Source organism: Juglans regia, chromosome 8 (genome assembly GCF_001411555.2).
Source record: "Juglans regia cultivar Chandler chromosome 8, Walnut 2.0, whole genome shotgun sequence".
NCBI classification, from domain to species: domain Eukaryota; kingdom Viridiplantae; phylum Streptophyta; class Magnoliopsida; order Fagales; family Juglandaceae; genus Juglans; species Juglans regia.
The window spans coordinates 979,795-1,001,312 of NC_049908.1; the positions used below are offsets into that span (position 1 = coordinate 979,795).

At 35.4% G+C, this 21,518-nt stretch overlaps 3 protein-coding genes across 4 annotated transcripts; 2 read left to right on the forward strand and 1 right to left on the reverse strand.

The window, feature by feature from the left end:
- The first annotated feature begins 1,174 nt into the window (after nt 1–1,174).
- Nucleotides 1,175–12,153, forward strand: LOC109008223 (neurochondrin). 2 transcript variants are annotated; one of them, XM_018988234.2, is made up of 18 exons: nt 1,175–1,275; nt 1,353–1,539; nt 2,042–2,204; nt 3,131–3,267; nt 4,670–4,773; nt 4,923–5,018; nt 6,982–7,075; nt 7,399–7,519; nt 7,628–7,827; nt 8,353–8,444; nt 8,516–8,571; nt 8,984–9,073; nt 9,234–9,333; nt 9,733–9,837; nt 9,920–9,992; nt 11,030–11,193; nt 11,492–11,546; nt 11,712–12,153. In XM_018988234.2, the coding sequence occupies exons 1-18, from the start codon at nt 1,273–1,275 to the stop codon at nt 11,765–11,767; spliced, it is 1,896 nt and encodes a 631-aa protein (XP_018843779.2). In that variant the 5' UTR covers nt 1,175–1,272; the 3' UTR covers nt 11,768–12,153. The 2 variants fall into 2 exon arrangements, with proteins under 2 accessions (XP_018843779.2, XP_018843780.2); XM_018988235.2 differs by having other exon boundaries at nt 1,201–1,275; nt 1,362–1,539.
- Nucleotides 12,154–13,301: 1,148 nt separating this feature from the next.
- On the forward strand, nt 13,302–17,011 carry LOC109008222 (hydroxyproline O-arabinosyltransferase 1-like). The gene is made up of 8 exons (XM_018988233.2): nt 13,302–13,920; nt 14,581–14,648; nt 14,762–14,963; nt 15,050–15,147; nt 15,237–15,306; nt 15,680–15,751; nt 15,962–16,075; nt 16,737–17,011. Exons 1-8 carry the CDS (start codon nt 13,504–13,506, stop codon nt 16,794–16,796), a joined length of 1,101 nt encoding a protein of 366 aa, XP_018843778.1. The 5' UTR covers nt 13,302–13,503; the 3' UTR covers nt 16,797–17,011.
- Nucleotides 17,012–18,611: 1,600 nt separating this feature from the next.
- On the reverse strand, nt 18,612–20,972 carry LOC109008221 (40S ribosomal protein S11-like). The gene is made up of 6 exons (XM_018988232.2): nt 20,853–20,972; nt 20,711–20,751; nt 20,323–20,423; nt 19,245–19,389; nt 19,075–19,164; nt 18,612–18,966 (listed from the first exon to the last, which is right to left on the reverse strand). The coding sequence occupies exons 1-6, from the start codon at nt 20,862–20,864 to the stop codon at nt 18,876–18,878; spliced, it is 480 nt and encodes a 159-aa protein (XP_018843777.2). The 5' UTR covers nt 20,865–20,972; the 3' UTR covers nt 18,612–18,875.
- Between the last annotated feature and the right edge of the window lie 546 nt (nt 20,973–21,518).

Genomic DNA, 21,518 nt, shown 5'->3' on the forward strand with positions numbered 1-21,518 from the left:
GGCCCGTTTTTCATGTGGATTGGCCATGGAAGAGAGTGCTGTAAAGAGAGAGAGAGAGAGAGAGAGAGAGGGGCTCTGAAACTGGATTTTTGGGTTTAAAATGGGAAAGTGGGATGGAAAGGTGAACATGTATTTAAGACCCATTTTGTATTTCTATGCAATTATTAATTAGCTATGGAGTATTGAGGAGATTTGTTTCGTAAGTTCCACTTTTTGCACGGCCATTTGTTATTGGACATTCCTACACCGATCAATCAGTCAACAAAAACGAAGATCCTTAACCTCAGTATTTGCTTTGTTAGATGCTTAAAGTGATAGTGTAAATTAGGATTCTTCCTTCGTCCGTCGGAATTGCAAATTTACTTCTACTGAAAATCAAGGGAAATTTTGTAAAATTAGAATTTACTTCTAATGAGTTTGCTTGATTGCATTATTTAATAGTAAAATGAGTTATAAAATAATTCAAAATGAAAATACAAAATCACTATGAGCAAGCATTGTCGATCCTATACTACTAGAGTAATTATATATATAAAACATTTTTTACAACCACATTATATACTAAGTAAGTTTTGCATAAAATTTGAAATGCAAATTGGATTGAAACTTAAAAAGGATACAAAAATTTTATGTGCAGTTACTTTTGTGTATTTCTTTGCGTACTTCATTTATATGATTGGCTGTATCACTTTTTTTAATATAAAATAATTGTTTTAGCCAATCACATCGGTGGAATGCGTAAAGAGTACGCAAAAGTAACTGTATATAACAGAACTCAAAAGGATAATGAGTTGTATATCCACACCTTTATTCAACTATTTAGCCTACCATCAATAAATATTCTAACCACAAAGTAATTACATAAAAATAATATCATAGATTGATGTGATTTAATATAGTATATCAGATTATAAAATCATTTTTCTTGTAAAATAGATTACATAAAATCATATCAATTTGTAAGATTATTTTTATATAATCTATTTATGACTGTAACACTCATCGTAATTTTAATTTAACAACAGGAGAAAAGATGCCGTTCCTTGGTGTAAAACTTCATTTGCCTTGAATCTGTATAAACGGTGGTTTTTCTTATTGCCGTTTAGACAACACTCATGAAGTGATTGTCAACATTCTCGACCCCAATATAAGAACTCTTTTTATTATATTTAAATTTATTTTTTCAAACAGAGAATTAGAAAGAAAACCCTCCAGAATCTCCGTTGAACTTCCATTCTCTTCGTTCGCTTCGCTTTCAGCTCCCCAGCTTCCATGGTGAGCGTCTCTCTCTTTCTCTATCTTCCATTTCTCCCTCTCTCTCTCTCTGATAGTTCCTTTTGCTTAATTTACAGGACTCACAGCCGGAACAATCTCCCTCACTAGAAGACTGCTTGAAGCTCTTGGAAGGCGAGCGGGATGAGCAGCGCCTCGCTGGTCTATTTCTGGTCACGAAATTTTGCAAAGGTGACGACAACGCTTCGCTCCGCAGGGTTTACAACGCCGTCGGATTTCACTTCCTGGATCGTCTGCTTAGAACTGGTAATTTCTGAATCCCCCGTTGGTTTTCGAGAGAAGAAAATTTTGAAAACCAATGCTTCTAAATTCTAATTCTTTTTTGAATTAAGAAAACCAAGTTGTTTTACTAGGCTTTGTACTTAGTAGTTAGTTCAGTCTCGAGCATATTTTGTTGTTTAATTGGTTAATGAGATTGATGCGTTTTTTAACTTTTCTTTGTTAAAAGAAAAGTTTGATGAAGATGAAATTACATCTTGGAATAATTTATTACTAGAATTTTTTTTGCTCGTCTTTCCGCTTAGTTCAAGGAAGACAATGAAAATTAAGGAAGTAAAACGCCAAAATATTTTACGCTTGAATTTTGCCAAGTTGGAAGACCCACCTCAACCGAAGCCATCAAGGTTTATTGGAATTGGTCGAGTGAAGTCATCTCCTACTTTGGTTTCAAATATTGGAAAGCGCAGTATTCAATAAATTGAAGCTCAAACTCTGAATTTTGCGTGCATGTGTGAATGTATGCGTTAAGGGATGGGAAAAGGAAGCGTTGGTGGCAGTGGAGCCGACAACCGTGACGCATACTTGAAGCTATCTATTACCGTTCTTGCTGCCTTGTGTCGTGTGCCTGAAATTGCTTCTTCAGAAGATATGAATCTGAAGATTCCGCTGATACTAGAGATAATGTCAAAGGAGTAAGGTTTTGTCATTAAATTTTCTTTATATATTGATGAATTGGAACGAGCCGAGCTCGAAAATGTTATCCTAAATTCTTATCGCGTGTTTATTCTTTCTTATGATTTCAACCTGAATTTGACCATTAGATTTTATTTTTGTAGCATAATTTTTAGTTATGGCCTCTGAGAATATTGTTATGAGCAAGGAAGGGATCAGAGCTTCCTTGCGTCTATTATTAAGATCTATGATTATTTCCAAAAAAGGAATGAATTAGAGCTTAGAGATTGTGAACTGAATAGATTGATAACATCTTTTCACATATCAGAAAAAAATATTGTGAACTAAAAAAGGAAAATTAGTTTGTTGTATTTAGTTTTCTTTAGGCTTTTATTAATAGTTTGATTTCAAATTGAGCTGTTCATACTTCTAGTGCAAAGTGGGAACACATGTACGAAGTACAAGTTTGTTGTCATGCATGCATATTAAAAGCAAATTGATTGACCATGATTGTACTATATACTAAACGTTATACATAGTAGCCTCAACAGGTGTGAGCTTTAAGAAAGTCGTCTTACTTCATGGTCACACAAACAAAAAATATATAGTGATGATGTTCATTCTTGAAATATTCTAAAAGATGTGGTTTCCTATGACTTGAGTGAAAATCTTAGCTGCATTGTTTCAATTGGCTTGATCTCTTTCATTAGGCTTATATGGGATTTGGTGCTTGTCTGCTGTTTTTGCTTAGCGATATCTGTTTATCATGCCTTTTGTTTTCAATAATGAATTATCTATTCTGTTGATTGTGCATTATTTTTCGAAAGAACTTGGATTCTATATTAAATTTTAATGGTGCCTTTTTCTTTGGTATGGGAATTCCTTTTTGCCCAGAACTGTTCACACATAGTTCATTGTTGATTTGTGGACTTCCTTTCTTGTTCAGTTCAGGCTTATCTGTGCTTGAAGAATGCTATGAATTTCTCTACCTAGTATCAACTGCTTCTGAAGATGGAGCCTTGACATTGTATGAATCTGGAGGCATGAAAGTGTTGGCTTCTCAAATATCTACTTTTTCAGATGGTGAGTATTATTATTCTTCTCTAGTGAATTTTACTGTTAATCTTGTTGGAATCCTGTTTATAATTTATTCTTGCACCCTGGAGCCTTTTAATGCGTACTGCTTTCTTGCGTACAGTGAAGTCTGAGCATGTAGAGACCACTAGTTCTATCTCTAGTGTGTGGTGATTGATACCTCTTACTGTGTCTGCATCCTTTTTTTGTAATTATTTATCGCGTAGAACATGCATTGGATGTGTGGCATTGGCAGTGTTGGTGTGTTTAAAGCGGGAAGTGCCAGAGGAAAAAACGCGTCTTACCCCTAAAGCAAAGCACATGTATTTAACCACGTTGTGAGGCATTGCATGTATTTACCAGTAAAATCTGAAACCAATTCAAATTTAGCATCGATTATGAAACGAGTGATTAATAAAACAATGCAACCATGGAAGTAAGATCAAGTTGCTGTATTTAAAGTATTTTTCAATTTTGGCAATTTGAAAATTTTCACTTGTGGGATTCATTTGTGAAACATCTGATTGAGACAGGTCATGTGTAACATTGCCACTCATATAGTTTTGAGGGTCAAGTCATTAGGAGTATAGGGTTAAATCAGGTCTTATTTTGGATTTTATGTTATGAACTAATGTTAGTATTATTGAAAACATTAGGTACTTCTCATGTGTACATCCTGTGTATTTGGGCTATGCCTCCTTTTCTTATGAATAAAAATTCTTGATTACCTTTCAAAAGAAAAAAAAATGTGCACCTGAAGGGCTAGGTGCCAGAAGAAAGGCACTTCCAAACCTTGAAGTGAAGGGCATGCAGTCAAGCATATGCATTCAATTACAAATAATGGTTGGATAATTTATTAACATTGCTGGATAGTATTTTGGGGGAAATTGTATAAAATATGAATTGATAACCCCTAGGGGTTGGCTCAAGTGGTAAAGGCCTTTGCTCCCTCCAGGTCTAAGGTTTGAATCCTCTTGGGTGCAAATAATTTCTAGGGGCCATCGGACTGGAGGATTTTTCCTTTGAATTACCCGAGGTGCACTTGCTGAGGGAAGTTGGATGAGCATTGATTCAGTGTTTTTTTTTTTTTTTTAATTCTTTAAACAAATTTGTTAAAAATGTTGTATTTGTCTTTTTTAAACAGTTGAGTTATTTGGTTTTATGGTCACCGACCGAGTTCTTGCGTGGAAGTCTTCCAATCTTGTTGACCTGGAGATCCGAAGTGACTTGATACGTGTTTAAAAGTGTGAATTTTACTTCAATCAGGCATGCTGTGCTTTGCAATTTGTGCTAAGGCTCTATGAGGCTGTTGTGCTTGAGCGAGTCTGACAATTTTGACATTATTAGATTATGAATTTGTGGTCTTTCATCTAATTTTAACAGAAGTCATACGATGCAAAATGTTGTGCAGATTCTCATCTAATGGAGGTAGCCTCAAAACTTGTGATGTTGATACTAAGCAAGTTGTCTTTGGATGTCATTGCTAATGACTACTTATTTGAGCTCTCGGTGATTGTAAGTTTAGCCATTTGTCATTGTTTAAATGTTAAAATTGTGTTTCTGTTGTCAATTATGTGGTCTACTAAATTTGTATTGACTTGGTTTGCATGGCTTTTACTCTTTACAAAAGTGAACGTTTTTTTATCATCTTTCATTTCTTTTAGGTGTCAACAATGGCGAGGCCATTTGCAGTATTGCAGAATTCCTTGAAATTTGAATTGCTCCACCTACTCTGTACCATTATCTCATTGAAATATTTGGTATGCTGTATTCTTTTAAAGTCTTTTTTTTTTTCCAGATATTTTAGTCTTAATGCTATTGTATATATTAGTCTGAATGTTAAATACTATTAGTCATAATGATAAAAGGTTCGGTACAATGTTCATAAGTACACCAATGAAAGCTCCATAAATTCAGATTGAACCGTTGGGATTTATCAATTGGTTGGGTGGCTGCGCCCATAACCCTTGACCATATCAGATCTGGTTCTTGGTTCTCAGGAATATAAATTGGAAATATGTCTGGAAATTTCATATCTGATCTGTTGTATGAGCTTTGAAATTTTGGGCATTATTTAATTTAATTCATTATATTTGTATTTATTTTTTACATCTGGTAATCCTTATTCCCTATACCGGCCAGCGTAGCGGGACGTCTTGAGAAGATACAAAGAGATTTTTTGTGGGGGGGCCTAGGTGAAGAGTTCAAATTCCATTTAGTCAAGTGGGAAATTGTATGTCGTCCAATCTCCAATGGAGGATTGGGTATTAGAAATCTGAGGATGTTTAATCAGGCACTACTTGGCAAATGGTTGTGGCGGTATAACAAGGAACCGGATGCCTTATGGAAGATTGTGATTGAGAACAAATATGGTGGTCTCGAGGGGGGTTGGTGTACTAGAGAGGTGCGAGGGGCCGCTGGAATGGGATTATGGAAACACATTAGAAGAGGATGGGTGGTTTTTCATCAACATACAAGATTGCAATTGGGTACAGGTTCAAAGATCAGATTTTGGAAGGATGTTTGGTGTACCAATTGTACTCTACAAGACAGTTTTCCTACACTTTTTGAGATTGCAAATGCTAAAGATGCCATGGTGGCGGAGGTAATGGAAGTTGAAGGTAGAAACATCCTTTGGAATATCAATTTCTTCAGGGCAGCACAGGATTGGGAGATGGGGAGTTTTATAGACTTTTATAGCCTTTTATACTCTTGTCGCCCAAATACCCAGCATACAGATGATTTGTGGTGGTGTCCAACAAGGAAAGGAGTCTTCACTGTTAGCTCCTTTTACAAGGTACTCACACAAGTGCCTGACAGTCAATTTCCTTGGAGAAAGCTCTGGTGCAATAAGGCTCCTCTCAAAGCTTCTTTCTTTGTGTGGACAGCGGCTTTGGGGAAGATTCTTACTACGGATAATCTGAGAAGACGAAACATAATCATAGCAGATTGGTGTTGTATGTGTAAAAGAGGGGGTGAATCGGTGGATCATTTACTTTTACATTGCGAGGTAGCCAGGACTATTTGGGATGCGGTGTTTAACAGAATAGATCTAGCATGGGTGATGCCAGAAACTGTGATGGATGCTTTGGCCTGTTGGACTTCAATTCGAGGAATGAGACAGATTAAAGCGGTTTGGAAGATGATCCCAAACTGTATTTTGTGGTGCTTATGGCAGGAGCGCAATGAGAGGATTTTTGAAGACAAAGAGAGATCAATAGCAGAGCTAAAAATGTTATTTTTTAGGACCCTTTGTACTTGGGCTCATGCTGTGGACTTTAATGGCATGGAGTTTCATGAGTTTCTAGTTTCTAATGTTCCCACCTAGTTAGGATGGGAGCAGCAGAACTTTTCTTTGTAATTGACACTTTTTGGATGAATATATACTTATTTTACTTATCAAAAAAAAAATTTTTTTACATCTGGTAAGCTAGATGCAAACTTAATGGGGGGTTTTGAACCAACGAGTTCACTCTGCACCTTGGCTAGAGTTCGTTTACTTTAGTTCATTATATGCAAGGTAGTGAAACTTTTGAGTCTGTGATTTTAAGCAATGAATATGAAGCTACTCATAGGTATCCTCATTTAATTCTGTACCTTTTAGGTTCAGATCATGAATTTGCAAGTCTTGTTTATAATCATTGCATCTTTTTACTATCATGTATATGCTTTCTAGTTCAACTGATTATGGAACTGATTGTGATAGGTTCTTTGTACTTGCAGGCACCACTACATGATGCCCTTCGGGTAATGCCAAACGGACGTTGGTCATATTATATGCGTGATGGTATTGCGGCCATCCTACATAGTCGTGTTGGTATGTTGAACTACTTTTTCATTCATACCATTTATATATAGTATTTTTGTATTTTTTGTTTGTTTTATTTTTCACAAGTCAAGATTGGGAAACATGTTTTTCTCCTTTTCCTCCCATTTCTCAAGAATGTTCTTTAAGATTTCTTATATCTTTATCATTTGAGGGCAAGAAAGCTCTCTGTGTTTCTTACAGCATTCATCTTTGTAGGGTGTGTGTGTGTGTGTATGATAATGCTTTATTATTCATAACCCACAACTTTTTTTTTTTTAAAAAATTCTGTTGAAAAGCATATTGATGCCCCTTTTTTTCCCACTCTTGTACAGCACCTGCAGAGAGGCTGGAGGCTCTTATGTTGGCTGAGACTATGGTAACTATACTTGGGGGGCAGTGGTTGCTTGGTCAAGTAAACTTGCCTCATAAAGAAGATCTGGTTCCAGTTGACAGGTAGGTGATACGTGTAAATGCTATGGTTTTAAAGCCATCTACATCAAGTGTGACATGTGGTTCATTTTCATACCTATTATTTCCTTTTTCACTGCATTCTCTTGTCAGGTTTCTGCTGCTTGTCTTAGAGCAATCAAGGGTTGAAGTTGCTGTTTTGCTTAATGATCTTGCCTACTTGAAGTATGAAGCATCTAAGAATTGTTCGTCTACTGCTGAGACGATTTTTTTAAAGCAAAGAAATGTGGCTATTGCTTTTTCCTTGATGGAGAAGATAATTAAATTAATATCAGACACTGGTGGAAATGAAGGTACGTAAGAAATTCCTATGGTAGCCAGCTCATAATTCCATTCTTTTTCTAAATTAGTTATAGGTTTGTGAATATCCGTGCACTTGAATTTACTTGGGTTGTGTGATCGCAAGAGGTTTTTTTTGGGGCAATTATACATTCTCTTCAGGGAAGATTTTTGTGTTTGTGTATGAGAAATTATTACATTTTGCCTAGAAAATTCCATTTATCTTATGTGCTATTATATTTCACTTGTATCCTCAAAATTTGAGTTTTATTACAAATTTAGTTGGCAAATCTTGTCTTTTTATTATTTAGTACGATAGTACACATTTTTAAAAAAACAAAACAAAAAATGCTGCAGGTCACTTGTATGTATGCTATCTGTGAAGTTTGTGTCTTAGGGTATGCTGTTGTTTAGGTTTATAGCTTGGTCAACTAACTGATTTCAATAATCTTATGATCATTTTCTTTTTATAAGTAAACGATCATTTATAGCTTGTCACCTAACTGTCTTAGGGTATGAAATCTTATGATCATTTTCAGGAGACCTTATTGATGAAAGCACTTTAACAAATGTGATCAGGGCACTTAATGAGACAATTAGTGTTGTTTTGGAGTATTTACAGGATGCAAAGGTAAGGTAGTGATTTGATGGCAATAAGATTTCATGTGTTGCCTTCGTAAATTTACCGTTTTGATTATACAGGAACATGGACAAAGGAAAGGAGATGATCTTCTTGCTTCAGTGCGGATTGTGGGGAGGTCTGCTCAATTTCCCATTTTCTTCGCATAATTTTTTCTCTTTTATATTTACAGTGAACTATGATCACAGTGTTATTTTTCCTTCAATGCCACATTTATTGAAACTCCCTGCATCGAGCTTCTGTCCACAATCTTGGAATAAAACTTCCATTTTGTTGACTTCTTTTGGTAGAAGGACAAACTTCCTTTATATGTTGCTAAACATCCATTACAAACTAGGCTAAGAGGCTATACAGGTTAGCAATGTTTATTGAGAAGGGTTTTGCTTCATACAAACCATTCAATTGATTTTACTTGAAAGAGAGAAACTTCCACCTTTACATTGCATGAGGAACTGTTCTCCGTATGGTATCTGATAAATTGTGATTTAATTAGAAATTCACCAATATGCTAATAAATGTATTTGAATCAGCTATCTTGCAGAAGCACCCTTTGCGTGCAAAGAGAAGGTCGAAGAACTATTAGAGTATATGCTTTCAATCGAAGGTGAAGATGAACAAAGGTTTGAGAGCTTTCAAAACATAATTCCTTGATGGACTGATAATTAGTTCTTTGGTTTTGGTTTTCTTTTCTTTTATGTTCTTGGTATTTGTGCTGTTTTTTTTTTTTTTTAAGAAAATAGTTGGAGAATGAATTTTGCTCAAATTGTTTATGAATTGCAGCCCTTTCTACTCAATATGTTTTTTGCTTCCAATGTTGTGTCAAATAACAATGAAGATTGAAGGATGCAATGCTTTGGCTTCTTCCGGAGGGCATAAAGCTGTAAGCATAATTCTTCTTATTTTTTTCCCTCTCTTGAAAAGTAAGATAAGTTTTATTAATGATCAACAAAAAGAGGTATACGGGGGAGACAGCAAGCTGTAAGCATAATTCCCATTGATACATGGAAGTGCATCCTTGTAACACAATGTGAATGTTGTGGCTTCTTTATTTTTAATACTCATGATCACTTGTCTTTTGCCTTTTATCATTATTCTTCTACCTAATAATATATCATTTGACGGCTATGGTACTGTAACATAATGGAATTATGTTAAAATTTGGGAATTTGAAATCTTGAATATACTTGTTACATGTACAGATGCATTGTCTCAACTCAATGGAATGATTTGTATCAAAGCACTTCTATTAATTTTGTTTGCATATTGATTTTCTTTGCAGGTTATGGAATGCCTCATAAAATTGATTGGCCTGGATAATCATATGGTTGAGAACGACAGTTCTGTCTTCTTGGCTTGTGATACAATCATGAATCTCCTGTTAAAGGTGGTTAACATAGTCTCATGATGCATTTTATAATATTGCTTTACAACAACACATAACACATTTTGCTTCTTTTCGTCAATAGAAAGAGCACGTGCGGTTGTCATTGGACGAATCAACTTATGTTCATCTTTTGAAAGCGTTGGCATGTTGGACAGGTACCATTGTCTACATGCAGTTCCTATCTACAAATTTGCATCATAAGTGGGAACCTATGATGTGAAATTCTTTTGTATTCCAGTGAAATATTAGACTTCTTTTCCTTCAGGTTAATTTTCTTGCATGTTTTAATAATTTTCAGCATTTTCTACCTTTGTATGTAGTATAGTGTTCACTTATAAAAAAATGTATATAGCATAGTGCTCAAATTGAACATAAAGTGGTCCTGCCTCATGAAAAGTATCTGAGAGAAAATTGGGTTATAATTTATGGATGGGAAATTCATTGGAGTATGTCAAACCATATAGTAAGGCTTTCTAGAGTGTGGTAGGTATTTCCTTTGTATACATCCTGTGTACTTGGGCTGTGCCTATTATTGGTAATAAAATTTCTTATTAATTATAAAAAAACCGTATAGTAAGATTGAAATATTGAGAGCTGGGAAAAGAGGGTGCTGGAACACTCTGGTTATATTGCTATCTAATTGGTAAGAAAGTTGGGTGCTAAAACCAATGATAAAATGTGATCTTTATTGGTAAAGGAAGAATATAGACAAAGTCATCAGGTATGTACCCCCACATGAACTTTCATACGAATCTATATTTATTAGAGTTCCTTTTGTTCAACCTTATGTTCACTTCTGTTTTCATTACATCATTTTTCCACTTAAAACAAATCTCCAAATACTAACCCCTTTGGATACTTAGACGGAGCCTATACTTAAATTCAGTGCAAATAATTTAGAAGCTTAGTAAAAATGAAAGAAGATACGACAAAAATTTTCAATAAAAGAAAATATAAATACTCGAGTCCTAGTCTATAAGCTGGGAGCTTGAATCACTATAACTGAATTCTGAATGAATATATTAGAAGGCTAGACTGTTGTAATCAACACACTGTTGTGATCCCACAACTGTGTTGCGGGGTCAATGATGTGCTTATTTAGATCCCTTGAACTTTACTTCAAAATTTCCTTTGGGATGAAATATTGCAATTATGTAAGCATCTCAGTCAAAACTTCTGAACTTGTTTTCAGAGGATACTGAAGACCCATCGGTTATTATGATGGCTTCAAGCATTTGTGCACTGATATTTGATTTCACATCAGAGAAGGCTCTTCTTACTCATCCCAACTTTGATGGTGGCTCTCTTAATGTTCTGTCTAGGCTCATTGCGAGAAGTTTGGCTTCAGGTGGACAGGTAAATTGCATGATGTCTAGCCCTCTTAATAATCCTCATGCTTTAGATGTGGGGTGAATTCCAATAGCCAGAATTATAATTTTGGGACAAGAATGTACTACGAGCTGCACAAACTTGGGATTGAGCTGTAGCATTCTTCTCTGTTGGAAATTTGTGGTCCAGGCTTTTGAAGTCCGATGATTGTTTTCAAGGTGGCCTTGGATGGTTTCCACTCCTGCCTGATGCTTAAAGCAAGAAACGATACCACAGACTGATTATTGTCTACTTATATGCTGTTATTGCATTTAATTAATTGCAGGATATGTCTGAAGATACCAATGCAGACGCAGATCTTTTGGAGATTGTTAATGCAGGTTTGTGAAATTCTCACTTCTGAAATTATGAATTTGTCGGTTTATGTATAAAAAGTGTAGACCTCTCTGTTTAGAACTGTGGATTTCTACTCGATTGAACTATCTTTCAACTTTCATCTACTTATTCTGAGATCCTGTTCAAGTGGTTTTGGGGCGTTCTTGCAGGATACTCTCGATGGGCTCCTAGGTTCCCCCATATAAGAGCGGAAGTTGAGAGATAAACTGGTTACGCTTCTTGGGCGAAATTCTATTTTGTTGCCAACCGAAGATATCAGGAAGGGATGATCGTTTCTCTACGATCTCGGTGCATTGATTCTACTCCACTTTCATGGGGTCAACCCCTGTTGTTTTTTGGCATGCTTTTCCAAGTTGTGTATGTATATGGATGATATAGCTTTCTAGTTTTATAACATGTAGAGTTCAGCTTTCTTTTTTCCAAAGGAAAAATCTTCCTTGATTACACCGTAACTGGCCCTGTCAGCTTTCCATCTATTGACCCTAGATCCTTGGGGAGATTGCTGAACCGTTGCCTGGAATACCTTTAAGATCCGATTTAGACAAGGATTAGAGAACTCGGGCTCTATTTAATAGAAATTTTCTTCTCTAATTACCCTTTTTTTGGTACATGAGAATCCGTGCGCCTGAGTTTGGGTTGGGGGCATACAAACTCTGATATTGTGGCCCAACCTTTGATCAGACTATTGCACCCTCAAAGTAAGCAGTAATAATACGTGAGACAATTCGTAAATTTAATAAGAATACGATATAAAATTAATAAATTTGATTTTGATGTTAACGGATTTAAGTTAAAATGGGTTAACTTATTAAGATACGATTTATTAACAGATCAACCTGTTTAACATGAAATTAATTTATTTTGGCCCATTTTGATTTTATTTTAAAATTAAAATTTTATTATTGTTAAGTTGTAATATTGATATTTTTCAATATGTTTATATTTTTATTGTTGGAATTATAATTTTAGACTGACGTTCATATTTGTTATTGTACGGTTTTTAATATTGGTTTTATTATATGTTAAAATTTGAAAAATATTTTTTAAGATAATGTTGCTATATTTTAAATATAGATTTTAACTTTTATGTGAAATTTTGTTAATCAGGTTTGTGTATTAGTTTAACTTATCTACATGAAACGAGTTTAAATAGGTGTTATTATGTTAATTTTTTAAATTAATTATTAAGCAAGTCAAAATGAGAGATCCGACCTAATATTTAAATGAGTTAGATTAAGATTTGAAAGTTTGATACTTTAACGGATTGGGTTTAGGTTGATTTATATAATCAAATGTTTATAACTTCACACAATCCGAACAAGATCCAAAAACACGATTGCACCCCAATTGCGTTAGCTATTAACTGCTGTTGGACCAAAGGAGTTAAGTGATATGGATTTTGATTTAGCGAGACAGTCGCATTTCCTATTCGCCACATTGTGTTTTTTTTTTTTTTTTGGTCTATGTACAATTAAATGCAATGCCAAATGATTTCTGTTCTAAATATGCAATTATGAACAAATGGAATACGAGTGTTTTTCATTCTTCAGATATTCATTTGAGTAATAGAAAAATGTTATTGTGCTCACTCAAACTACTCTCATTTTGACACTCAGGAGGCCATTATTATGTTTATTTATTATTTTTAAAGTCGATTCATTTGGTCATTAATGATTAATTGCCTGTTCAATGAGTTTCCCAAATGACTAATGACTATAAGGAGAGAGAGAGAGAGAACAAAAAGAAAAACAAAAGAATTTGAGAGTTGTTGACACCCGACTATGCCTTGACAGCTAAAGGCGACTTTTCCCTGTCGACGCCGACTTCATCTTCCCCATCTCTATATATTTCTGTACTGAGAAATTGTTTTGCAACCAGATAACACGAATCCATGGGCACTAGAGAGCTCTGAGAGTGAGTGAGTTCTTCAGAGAGAGAAAAATGGGTTGTGGTAATACGTTCTTCACTGTCCTCGTAACCTTCTCAGTAGCTCTAATCACGTACAACATAATCATCTCAGCCAATGCCCCTCTCAAGCTTGAACTCCCTGGGCCTTCTCGATCCTCTTCATCGAGAATATCCGTCGACCCCATCATCAAGATGCCGGTGGACAGATCAAGAGGTGGGGCCGGTTCAAAAAGTCCTGGGCGTCTGTTTCACACGGCGGTCACGGCCTCGGACTCCGTCTACAACACCTGGCAGTGCAGGGTCATGTACTACTGGTTCAAGAAATTCAAGGACAGTCCCAACTCCGAGATGGGTGGGTATACGAGGATCTTGCACTCTGGGAAGCCCGACAAGTACATGGACGAGATCCCCACCTTTGTTGCCCAGCCTCTTCCTTCGGGATTGGACCAGGTCGGTCTTCCCCCAGCTATTCCTTCCTTTTCATCAATTTATATGTACTGTGTGTTTTACTTTTGGTAGTGCCAGTTTTTGGAAATTTCAATTCAATTCGGGTTTCCGTTGTGGGATTTTAATTTTTGTGATATTTGGTGGATCGTTGAGGGTTATCAAACATAACACGGCATCATAAGGAGGTCTATAATCACTTTTATGAGATGCCTATTCACAATTACCATCGGGAAGAAATACAAGACATGGTTACAAAGAGCAGAAGTCTGCTATAAATGGGAAAGTAATTATAGATGTACGATTTACCATTAAAATCCCTGTATAAACAGGATTGTGAGTAATTTTTTGCTTACTCCGAACATCAGAGGTGCTTAACCACTTTTTTTTTCCCATATGAGAGATTAACCCGTAATGTGTAGCTTTCAAATTGTCAGGCCTATGAGTATCCAGTTCAACTCTGTTAGTTCTTCGGCCATTCTCTCGCTCACTGTTTGGTTTTATAATGAACAATAGTTCTCCATGGATGTAAGTAAAATATGAAAATGAAATTGAAGTGTAGTGACTTATTTTATGAGCTTCCTCTTTTTGTTCCCCTTCAACTATACTCTTGTTGGTTGCCAGTAAAATATAATTTATTGCCTATCTCAAATCTCGCAATTGCAGGGTTATATAGTCCTCAACAGACCATGGGCATTTGTGCAATGGCTTCAACAAGCAGACATTAAAGAGGAGTATGAAACTCATAACAACCTACTTTTGTCTTTGATGAGTTGATTTTTCCTTCTGGTCTCTATTGTTCTGGCTAGATATTAGTTTACATATTCTATTCATATGATGTATCTAGCTACATACTGATGGCGGAGCCAGATCATATTATCGTCAAGCCCATACCAAACTTATCAAGAGACGGGCTTGGAGCTGCGTTTCCTTTCTTTTATATTGAACCTAAGAAGTATGAGTCGGTACTGAGGAAGTATTTTCCCGAGGACAAGGGACCAGTAACTAACATCGACCCAATAGGGAATTCCCCTGTCATAGTTGGGAAGGTATATTTTGTGATTTGGAGTAATGAAAGTAATGGCAGTCTTTTGGTTTCTTTGGCATTTTCTTGATTTCTATGATAAATTAATAGGAATCACTCAAGAAGATTGCTCCCACGTGGATGAATGTTTCCTTGGCAATGAAGAAGGATCCTGAAACAGATAAGGCTTTTGGTTGGGTGCTTGAAATGTAAGGGTTATCTAATCAATTCAATTTTGTGTCAATTTTGAATTACATTATTGACCTCCACTCCACTCCCTGTCCTGTCACATATATAGGTATGCTTATGCTGTGGCATCTGCTCTGCATGGAGTTGGTAACATCTTGTACAAGGACTTCATGATTCAGGTTTGATGAGATAACCATTCCTTTTATTGAGTGCACATACTTTGTTTAGCTTCTACAATTTATCAATCTGCTAGCAATTGGTTTTACCATTGTCTAATCCGGTATCGTCAACACTGAGGAAATTTGAAGTAATTACTCTGTATCTGAGTGCACTTCAATCTTGGGGATACAAGCATCTTCTGCCATTTCTTTATATTAGGCATCTTTGTAATAGTACGTCATGAAATTTTTATCAAGGGAAGTAATTAAGGATTCAGTGGGAAAATATTTCTACACTTGTATAACATTTATTCTCCTTTCTAAGTTACTATCTTTTGCTTCCCTTGTCACTGTATAAGTTACTATTAGTTGCCTGTTTTGTGACATTTATCAGCCTCCGTGGGATACAGAAGTTGGCAAGAAGTTCATAATTCATTACACTTACGGATGTGATTATAATATGAAGGTAGTTTTCTTTTCGTGACTCAGTTTTTTGTATATGTTTTCTGGATTTAATGTTTCTTAGAGAGATGAGACACTTCAAGTTTTTTTCTTTGGGGGAGGGGGGTTGCTACTTGCTAGGCAGAATAAATGCCTATCGGTTTTTTATTTATTGCCAATTTAACGGTTTCCGTTTATGAGAAGTGTTGTCTACACTGCATGCTATGATATATAGGGTGAGTTGACATATGGGAAGATAGGAGAATGGAGATTTGACAAAAGATCTTACGATGCTATCCCACCACCAAGAAACCTTCCATTGCCTCCACCTGGTGTTCCAGAAAGTGTGGTAAGTTCTATCTCACCAATTAAGTAGGAAATCTATTGTTGGCTTGCTACACAATTCATCTAGATTGTCTATTTGGGGCTTGCACAAATCATTTCTCTTCATTAATTCATTTCTTTTTTCCTGGGGAACTCTTCTGCTTAGAATTTTGAACATGGAACTTACAAACTGTCTGCTTAATTAGGCTGACCAACATTTGGGTAAAATGAGGCTCATGACATATTGTTATAACATGAAGCTATTGTTTGACCCAGGATCTATGCAAACACGCTACCCCTTTACCAGCTGAGCTTGACCCTAGGACAGTAATTAGTCACATTGACAAAGAAGCGTGGTTGTGAGTTGTGGTTTTAGGACAGTATTGTTTTATGGGCTCACTTGTTTACACCAATCAAATGCGGTTGTGAGTTCTCCCTTTGAGGTAGACGAGTCTCATCCACACCCTACAACTTCTCGAAAGCCAAGCTTGGGGTATTGTGCACACTTAAAGCTAAACCTCTAGCGACTTGCTATTTTATGAATGGAGTTCATACACTCCTGCGCACACATACAAATACAAATACAAATACAAAGAAAATAGTTTTCAAGAAATGATATTTGCTTCAAGAGGTTTCAGAATTTCTTCCATGTTTTTGGTTTCGATGGGCTAGTTTATGCGATGCAGGTGACACTGGTGAAAATGGTCAATGAAGCCACAGCAAACATTCCAAATTGGGGATCGTAGGGACGAGATCTGAGGCTTAGGTTTGTGTAGACATAGCCATGTTTTGAGCATGGACGCACGTTATTCTTACAGATTTTGTGTACGTTAAAAATGTTGTTAACTACTTCTCTTTTATATACAAACTGGATTGCATGCATATTCCCCGATGATGGGTAGGGAGTCCAAAAACTCCACTCCCATTGTCCATAATGCTAATCTTCTTAGGTTTTAGACCCCGTACGGACTTCTGCATTTTCTCCTGGCAATTCTTTAAAGAAAAATTATACTCATCATTTTTACGCAACACATCAAATTATTTTTTTTCTTTATCAAATGTGTGGTGTATGGATGGTGAGTAGAAGAATTCAATTAATTTAAGAGAATAAAAAAAAAAAAAAGGGCACAATCAGACTGACTAAAACATTCCCAACATTCCACTCAAGTTGGGAAGGGGCACAATAAAACTGACTAAGGCTACGTTTGGATGTTGAGCGTTTGGATGTTGAACTGAGTTCAGTTCAGTTGAGTTCTTTATGAATACTAATGAGTTGAGTAGTAAAGAGAATTATGTGGAATTCATCTAAACTGAGTTGAAAATGTGTTTGGATGTTAAGACGAGTTTAGTATTTTTTATGAAAATTTGAAAAAAGGTATGGGTCCCACATATAAAGATGTTTTAAGTTGAAAAAAGTTGTGGGTCTCATGTGTAAGAAGGTTTTGAATTGGGATGAATTTAGTAATTTGAGAGTTGAGTATTTGGATGTTAGATTTAGTTTAAAATTAAATTGAACTCAGTTGAACTCAATCGAGTTCAGTAACCAAAAGAAGTCTAAGGTGCCGTTTGGATTGCGAGTTGAGATGAATTGAGATAAAAATTGAAAATTGAATAAAATATTATTAGAATATTATTTTTTAATATTATTATTGTTTTAGAATTTGAAAAAATTTGATTTGTTGATCATATTTTATGTAAAAATTTGATAAAATTGTAATGATAACATAAAACACTTTCATTATCCAAACGAAACTTAAAACATTCCCATACAGGATAAACGATCCAATGAAATCGAAGCCAAACATCATAAACTATATTATTGATGCAATTAAAACTAGCATATGAGACTAAATTAGGCCTATTCATCTAGGTGGGGAAAAATCCAGCCTGGTCCAAAACCCGGATAATCGGGTTCCAATTACGAGTTTCGAGTAGGAAGGAATTGTTCTAGGCTAGTACCCGTATAAGTGCACACGGTACTCTTTTTTTTTTTTTTTTGTCCCTTTTTAAATGGACATAAACTCAAAAAAAAAATGTATATTATATCTAATGAATCATCTATTTTATGATTTATTTTTTTTTTACTCTCTTCTCTGCATGGCTTTTTATTGGTGGTCAAGGAATATGTAGGCTTTGATTTAAAAATTAAATAGAGTATGAATGTTGTATCAATATTTTTTTTCATGAAAAATATTCATAATATGTAGGATTTTATTAAAAAAAAAAATTCCAGGTTTAGAAAAATCAGTTTCATTCCGGGTTTGACCCAGGCTAAACCCAATCTGGGTTCCGGCCCAGGTACTAGACTAAATGGCATAACTCGCTTGAACTGGATCCTTATCTCTATAGTGAAATACTTGATACCCTAACAACATTATTATTTCAAATCCATCACGTTCATTTTAGAATCCTCTAAACATAATACACGTTTGGATGATAAAACCTAATTTATTCAACAGTTTGCTATTATTAGAATTTTTAAAACTCCACCTCGTAATTACCCAAGATCGTTATCCATGTAAAGTTCTAACGCCCCTATATGGCATCTGACCAAAAACACATCAAGGCCGAACTACATCTGCACGGTTCTTTGGGCATAACAAAACCACACGTAGAAACAACTACAAGTATCTCACTGAAAAATTGAATCGACAAGGCAAAACTCGGTAACTAATTGAAAGGAAACATAAAACAAGTCATGAACACTTTCATATTTTGAAGAGCCAACAAAAGAATAAAAAAGAAGTATCGTCAGGAGGGAAAAGCTCCATCTAACACCATTCTCTTCAAATCTGATACTTCTGAGACCTTTCACAAGGGAGAACTCAGATTCCAGCAAATGCCTTCTTACCGCCTCCTGAAGAACCAGCTGGTATCACCTTTAAGACGTTAAACCTTACTGTCTTTGACAATGGCCTGCAAAAGATGGGGAATAAAATATAAAATTAACCATAAACAAAAGGTACCCAGGAAAAACTATTAACCATAAAATGTATCCCAAAATGCTCAAATTAAGATCTAAACCTGCACTGGCCAATGGTGACATAGTCTCCCTCTTTCACACGGAAGCATGGGGATATATGTGCTGCAATGTTTGAATGCCTCTTCTCATATCTAATATTTAGCATAATCGGTTAATCTTATCACCGATAAACACGAGAAGTAAATAAATAGTATAGGTAAATGGTTCTTACCTTTGGTATTTCTTAACAAAATGCAGGTAATTCCGCCGAACAATGATGGTCCTCATCATTTTGGCACTATGGCAGGTACCGGCAAGGATGCGACCCCTGATGGAAACATCCCCAGTGAATGGGCATTTCTTATCTATATATGTACCTATAAAGACATGGAAAAATCCTTGTTACATAATATTCAAAAACATATACAAAATAACTAACCATGCAAAAAGAAACTGTAAACCCCCTCTGGATCACCCATAAAATTAAAAACGGGGAGACAGAGTAATGATCATAAATTCATAGTAATTTAAGATTACCAAATCCCTTTCATTTGCTCCCAAACAAAAACGAAACAAAACAAGTTGCAAATTTTTTTCACTTACAGTGCTAATTCTATAACCGAAAAGAAAAACATAGGATCAAACCATCATATTCTACATGATTTTCAATAGCAAAATCATTAATTGAAGGCATATCAGATTCAACCATATTTCATAAGCAATAAGTTTGGTAAATCCATATACAATTATATGAGGTTCCACAACCTCATAGTTGAGATTTCAAAAAGATCAAAGTTACAAGAACAAAATGGTCACGTATAAATTAAAAAAAAAAAAATTATCATGGAAGTAGCAAAAAGATCTAAGTCAGTTGAGTTTCCAAAAAGATGCAATTACAAGAACAGTAGTCTACAATGGATCGACAAAGAGGGACTCTGGGAAAGATCTGTTGGGCCCTGAGGCTAGAAACTATTGCTTGCTTTCTACAAATTCTCATTAGGCACAAATACACCCAACTATTGAGCACACGATAATTGAAACACAAAAACATGTTCAAATCCAACATCAGATTACACTACTATTGAGGGCACAACAATTGCAACCAGCCAAGACAGACACAAAACAAAATTACACTCCGATCGCAAGATCTCACAAAAGACATTGGATACAGAACGAGTTCGGCATTGTGCCATTGACACCAATAAACACATTTCGAAAAGACACGAACCCATAGAATCTAAATAATAAATGCCAACAAAATCAACACGACATGAATCGCATCATGAAAATGTATCTCGCGAGGTTAATACCTTCAATAGCCTCTCTTGGAGTCTTGAACCCCAGCCCGATGCTCTTCCAAAATCGGTTGCCTCCTTTCCCAGGCCTCTTCCCTTTCCCCGACTTCTTCGAGCTACGCAATTTTTCATCAAAATAGTACTAAGTGTTCTACCAAATTTTTTACTTAAAGATGCGGTAACTATTCTGTCCACATTCGATTGAGGAGAACGGAAAAAAACTCGTAACACTCGAATACCTTTTCTTTTATAGGTAAAAGTAAATTTTATTGATATAAGAGGAATCGCCCGAGTACACTAGATAACACTCGAAAACTGAATTACATCGATTTCTTTACACTGTTTTCCGACCAAACAAACGGAGCATAAATAAGTCAAATCAAACGTAAATGCAACTACTTACCAGAGGAACACCTTGGGCTGCTTCAAGAACGCCTTCTCCGTCTGTAACGCACAAAAATGGTGATCTCGGAATATTAATAAAGCAGCCTTACGAATCAAAATATTCTCCGATAGATAGATAGAGAGGTGTAAAGAGATCCAACCTGTTCCGCCATGGTGAGGGTTTGTGGGTACTTTAGGAAGCGTAGAAGCCGACGACGCAGATGAGGCGATGAAGAAAATCCTAAACCCTAGCGAAATGAGTGTTCAGAACTAAAGAAGCTTATAAGTGAGGACCTACATTTTGTAATGACCAAACCACCCTCAATATAAAAAGGAAATATTAATTTGATTTGAGTATTTTAAAAAGGATAATGATGCTCCACTTTTTTTTACAATTATTTTATAATTTATTTTAAATTAGTTAATGTAATTATGTCATTTCATTAGAAAATAATCTCAATTTTACATGATTACTCTTCATTTTAAATAAGATTATAAACTAATAAATAATTCTACAGATAATCATAAAGTGCATAAACACTGCATAATTATTTTGAAAAAGAGTTGGGTCTATTATTAAAAAATTAATTTTTTACATATGGATCTCATGTTTTATTCACTCTTTTTAAAGCAATTACGCGGTGGTTGAACAATTCACGATTATAAATATTTTTTTTTTAAAATAATTATAGATTAGTTGTAAATTTATTATTTTCTCTTTAACAATTAAAACTAATAACTAAATCCTCTTGGAACAAGGGAGGAGAAACTCCATTAGGATTGAGAATGTCACGTGGAAGGACCAATTATTCTCTATTATAAAAGAT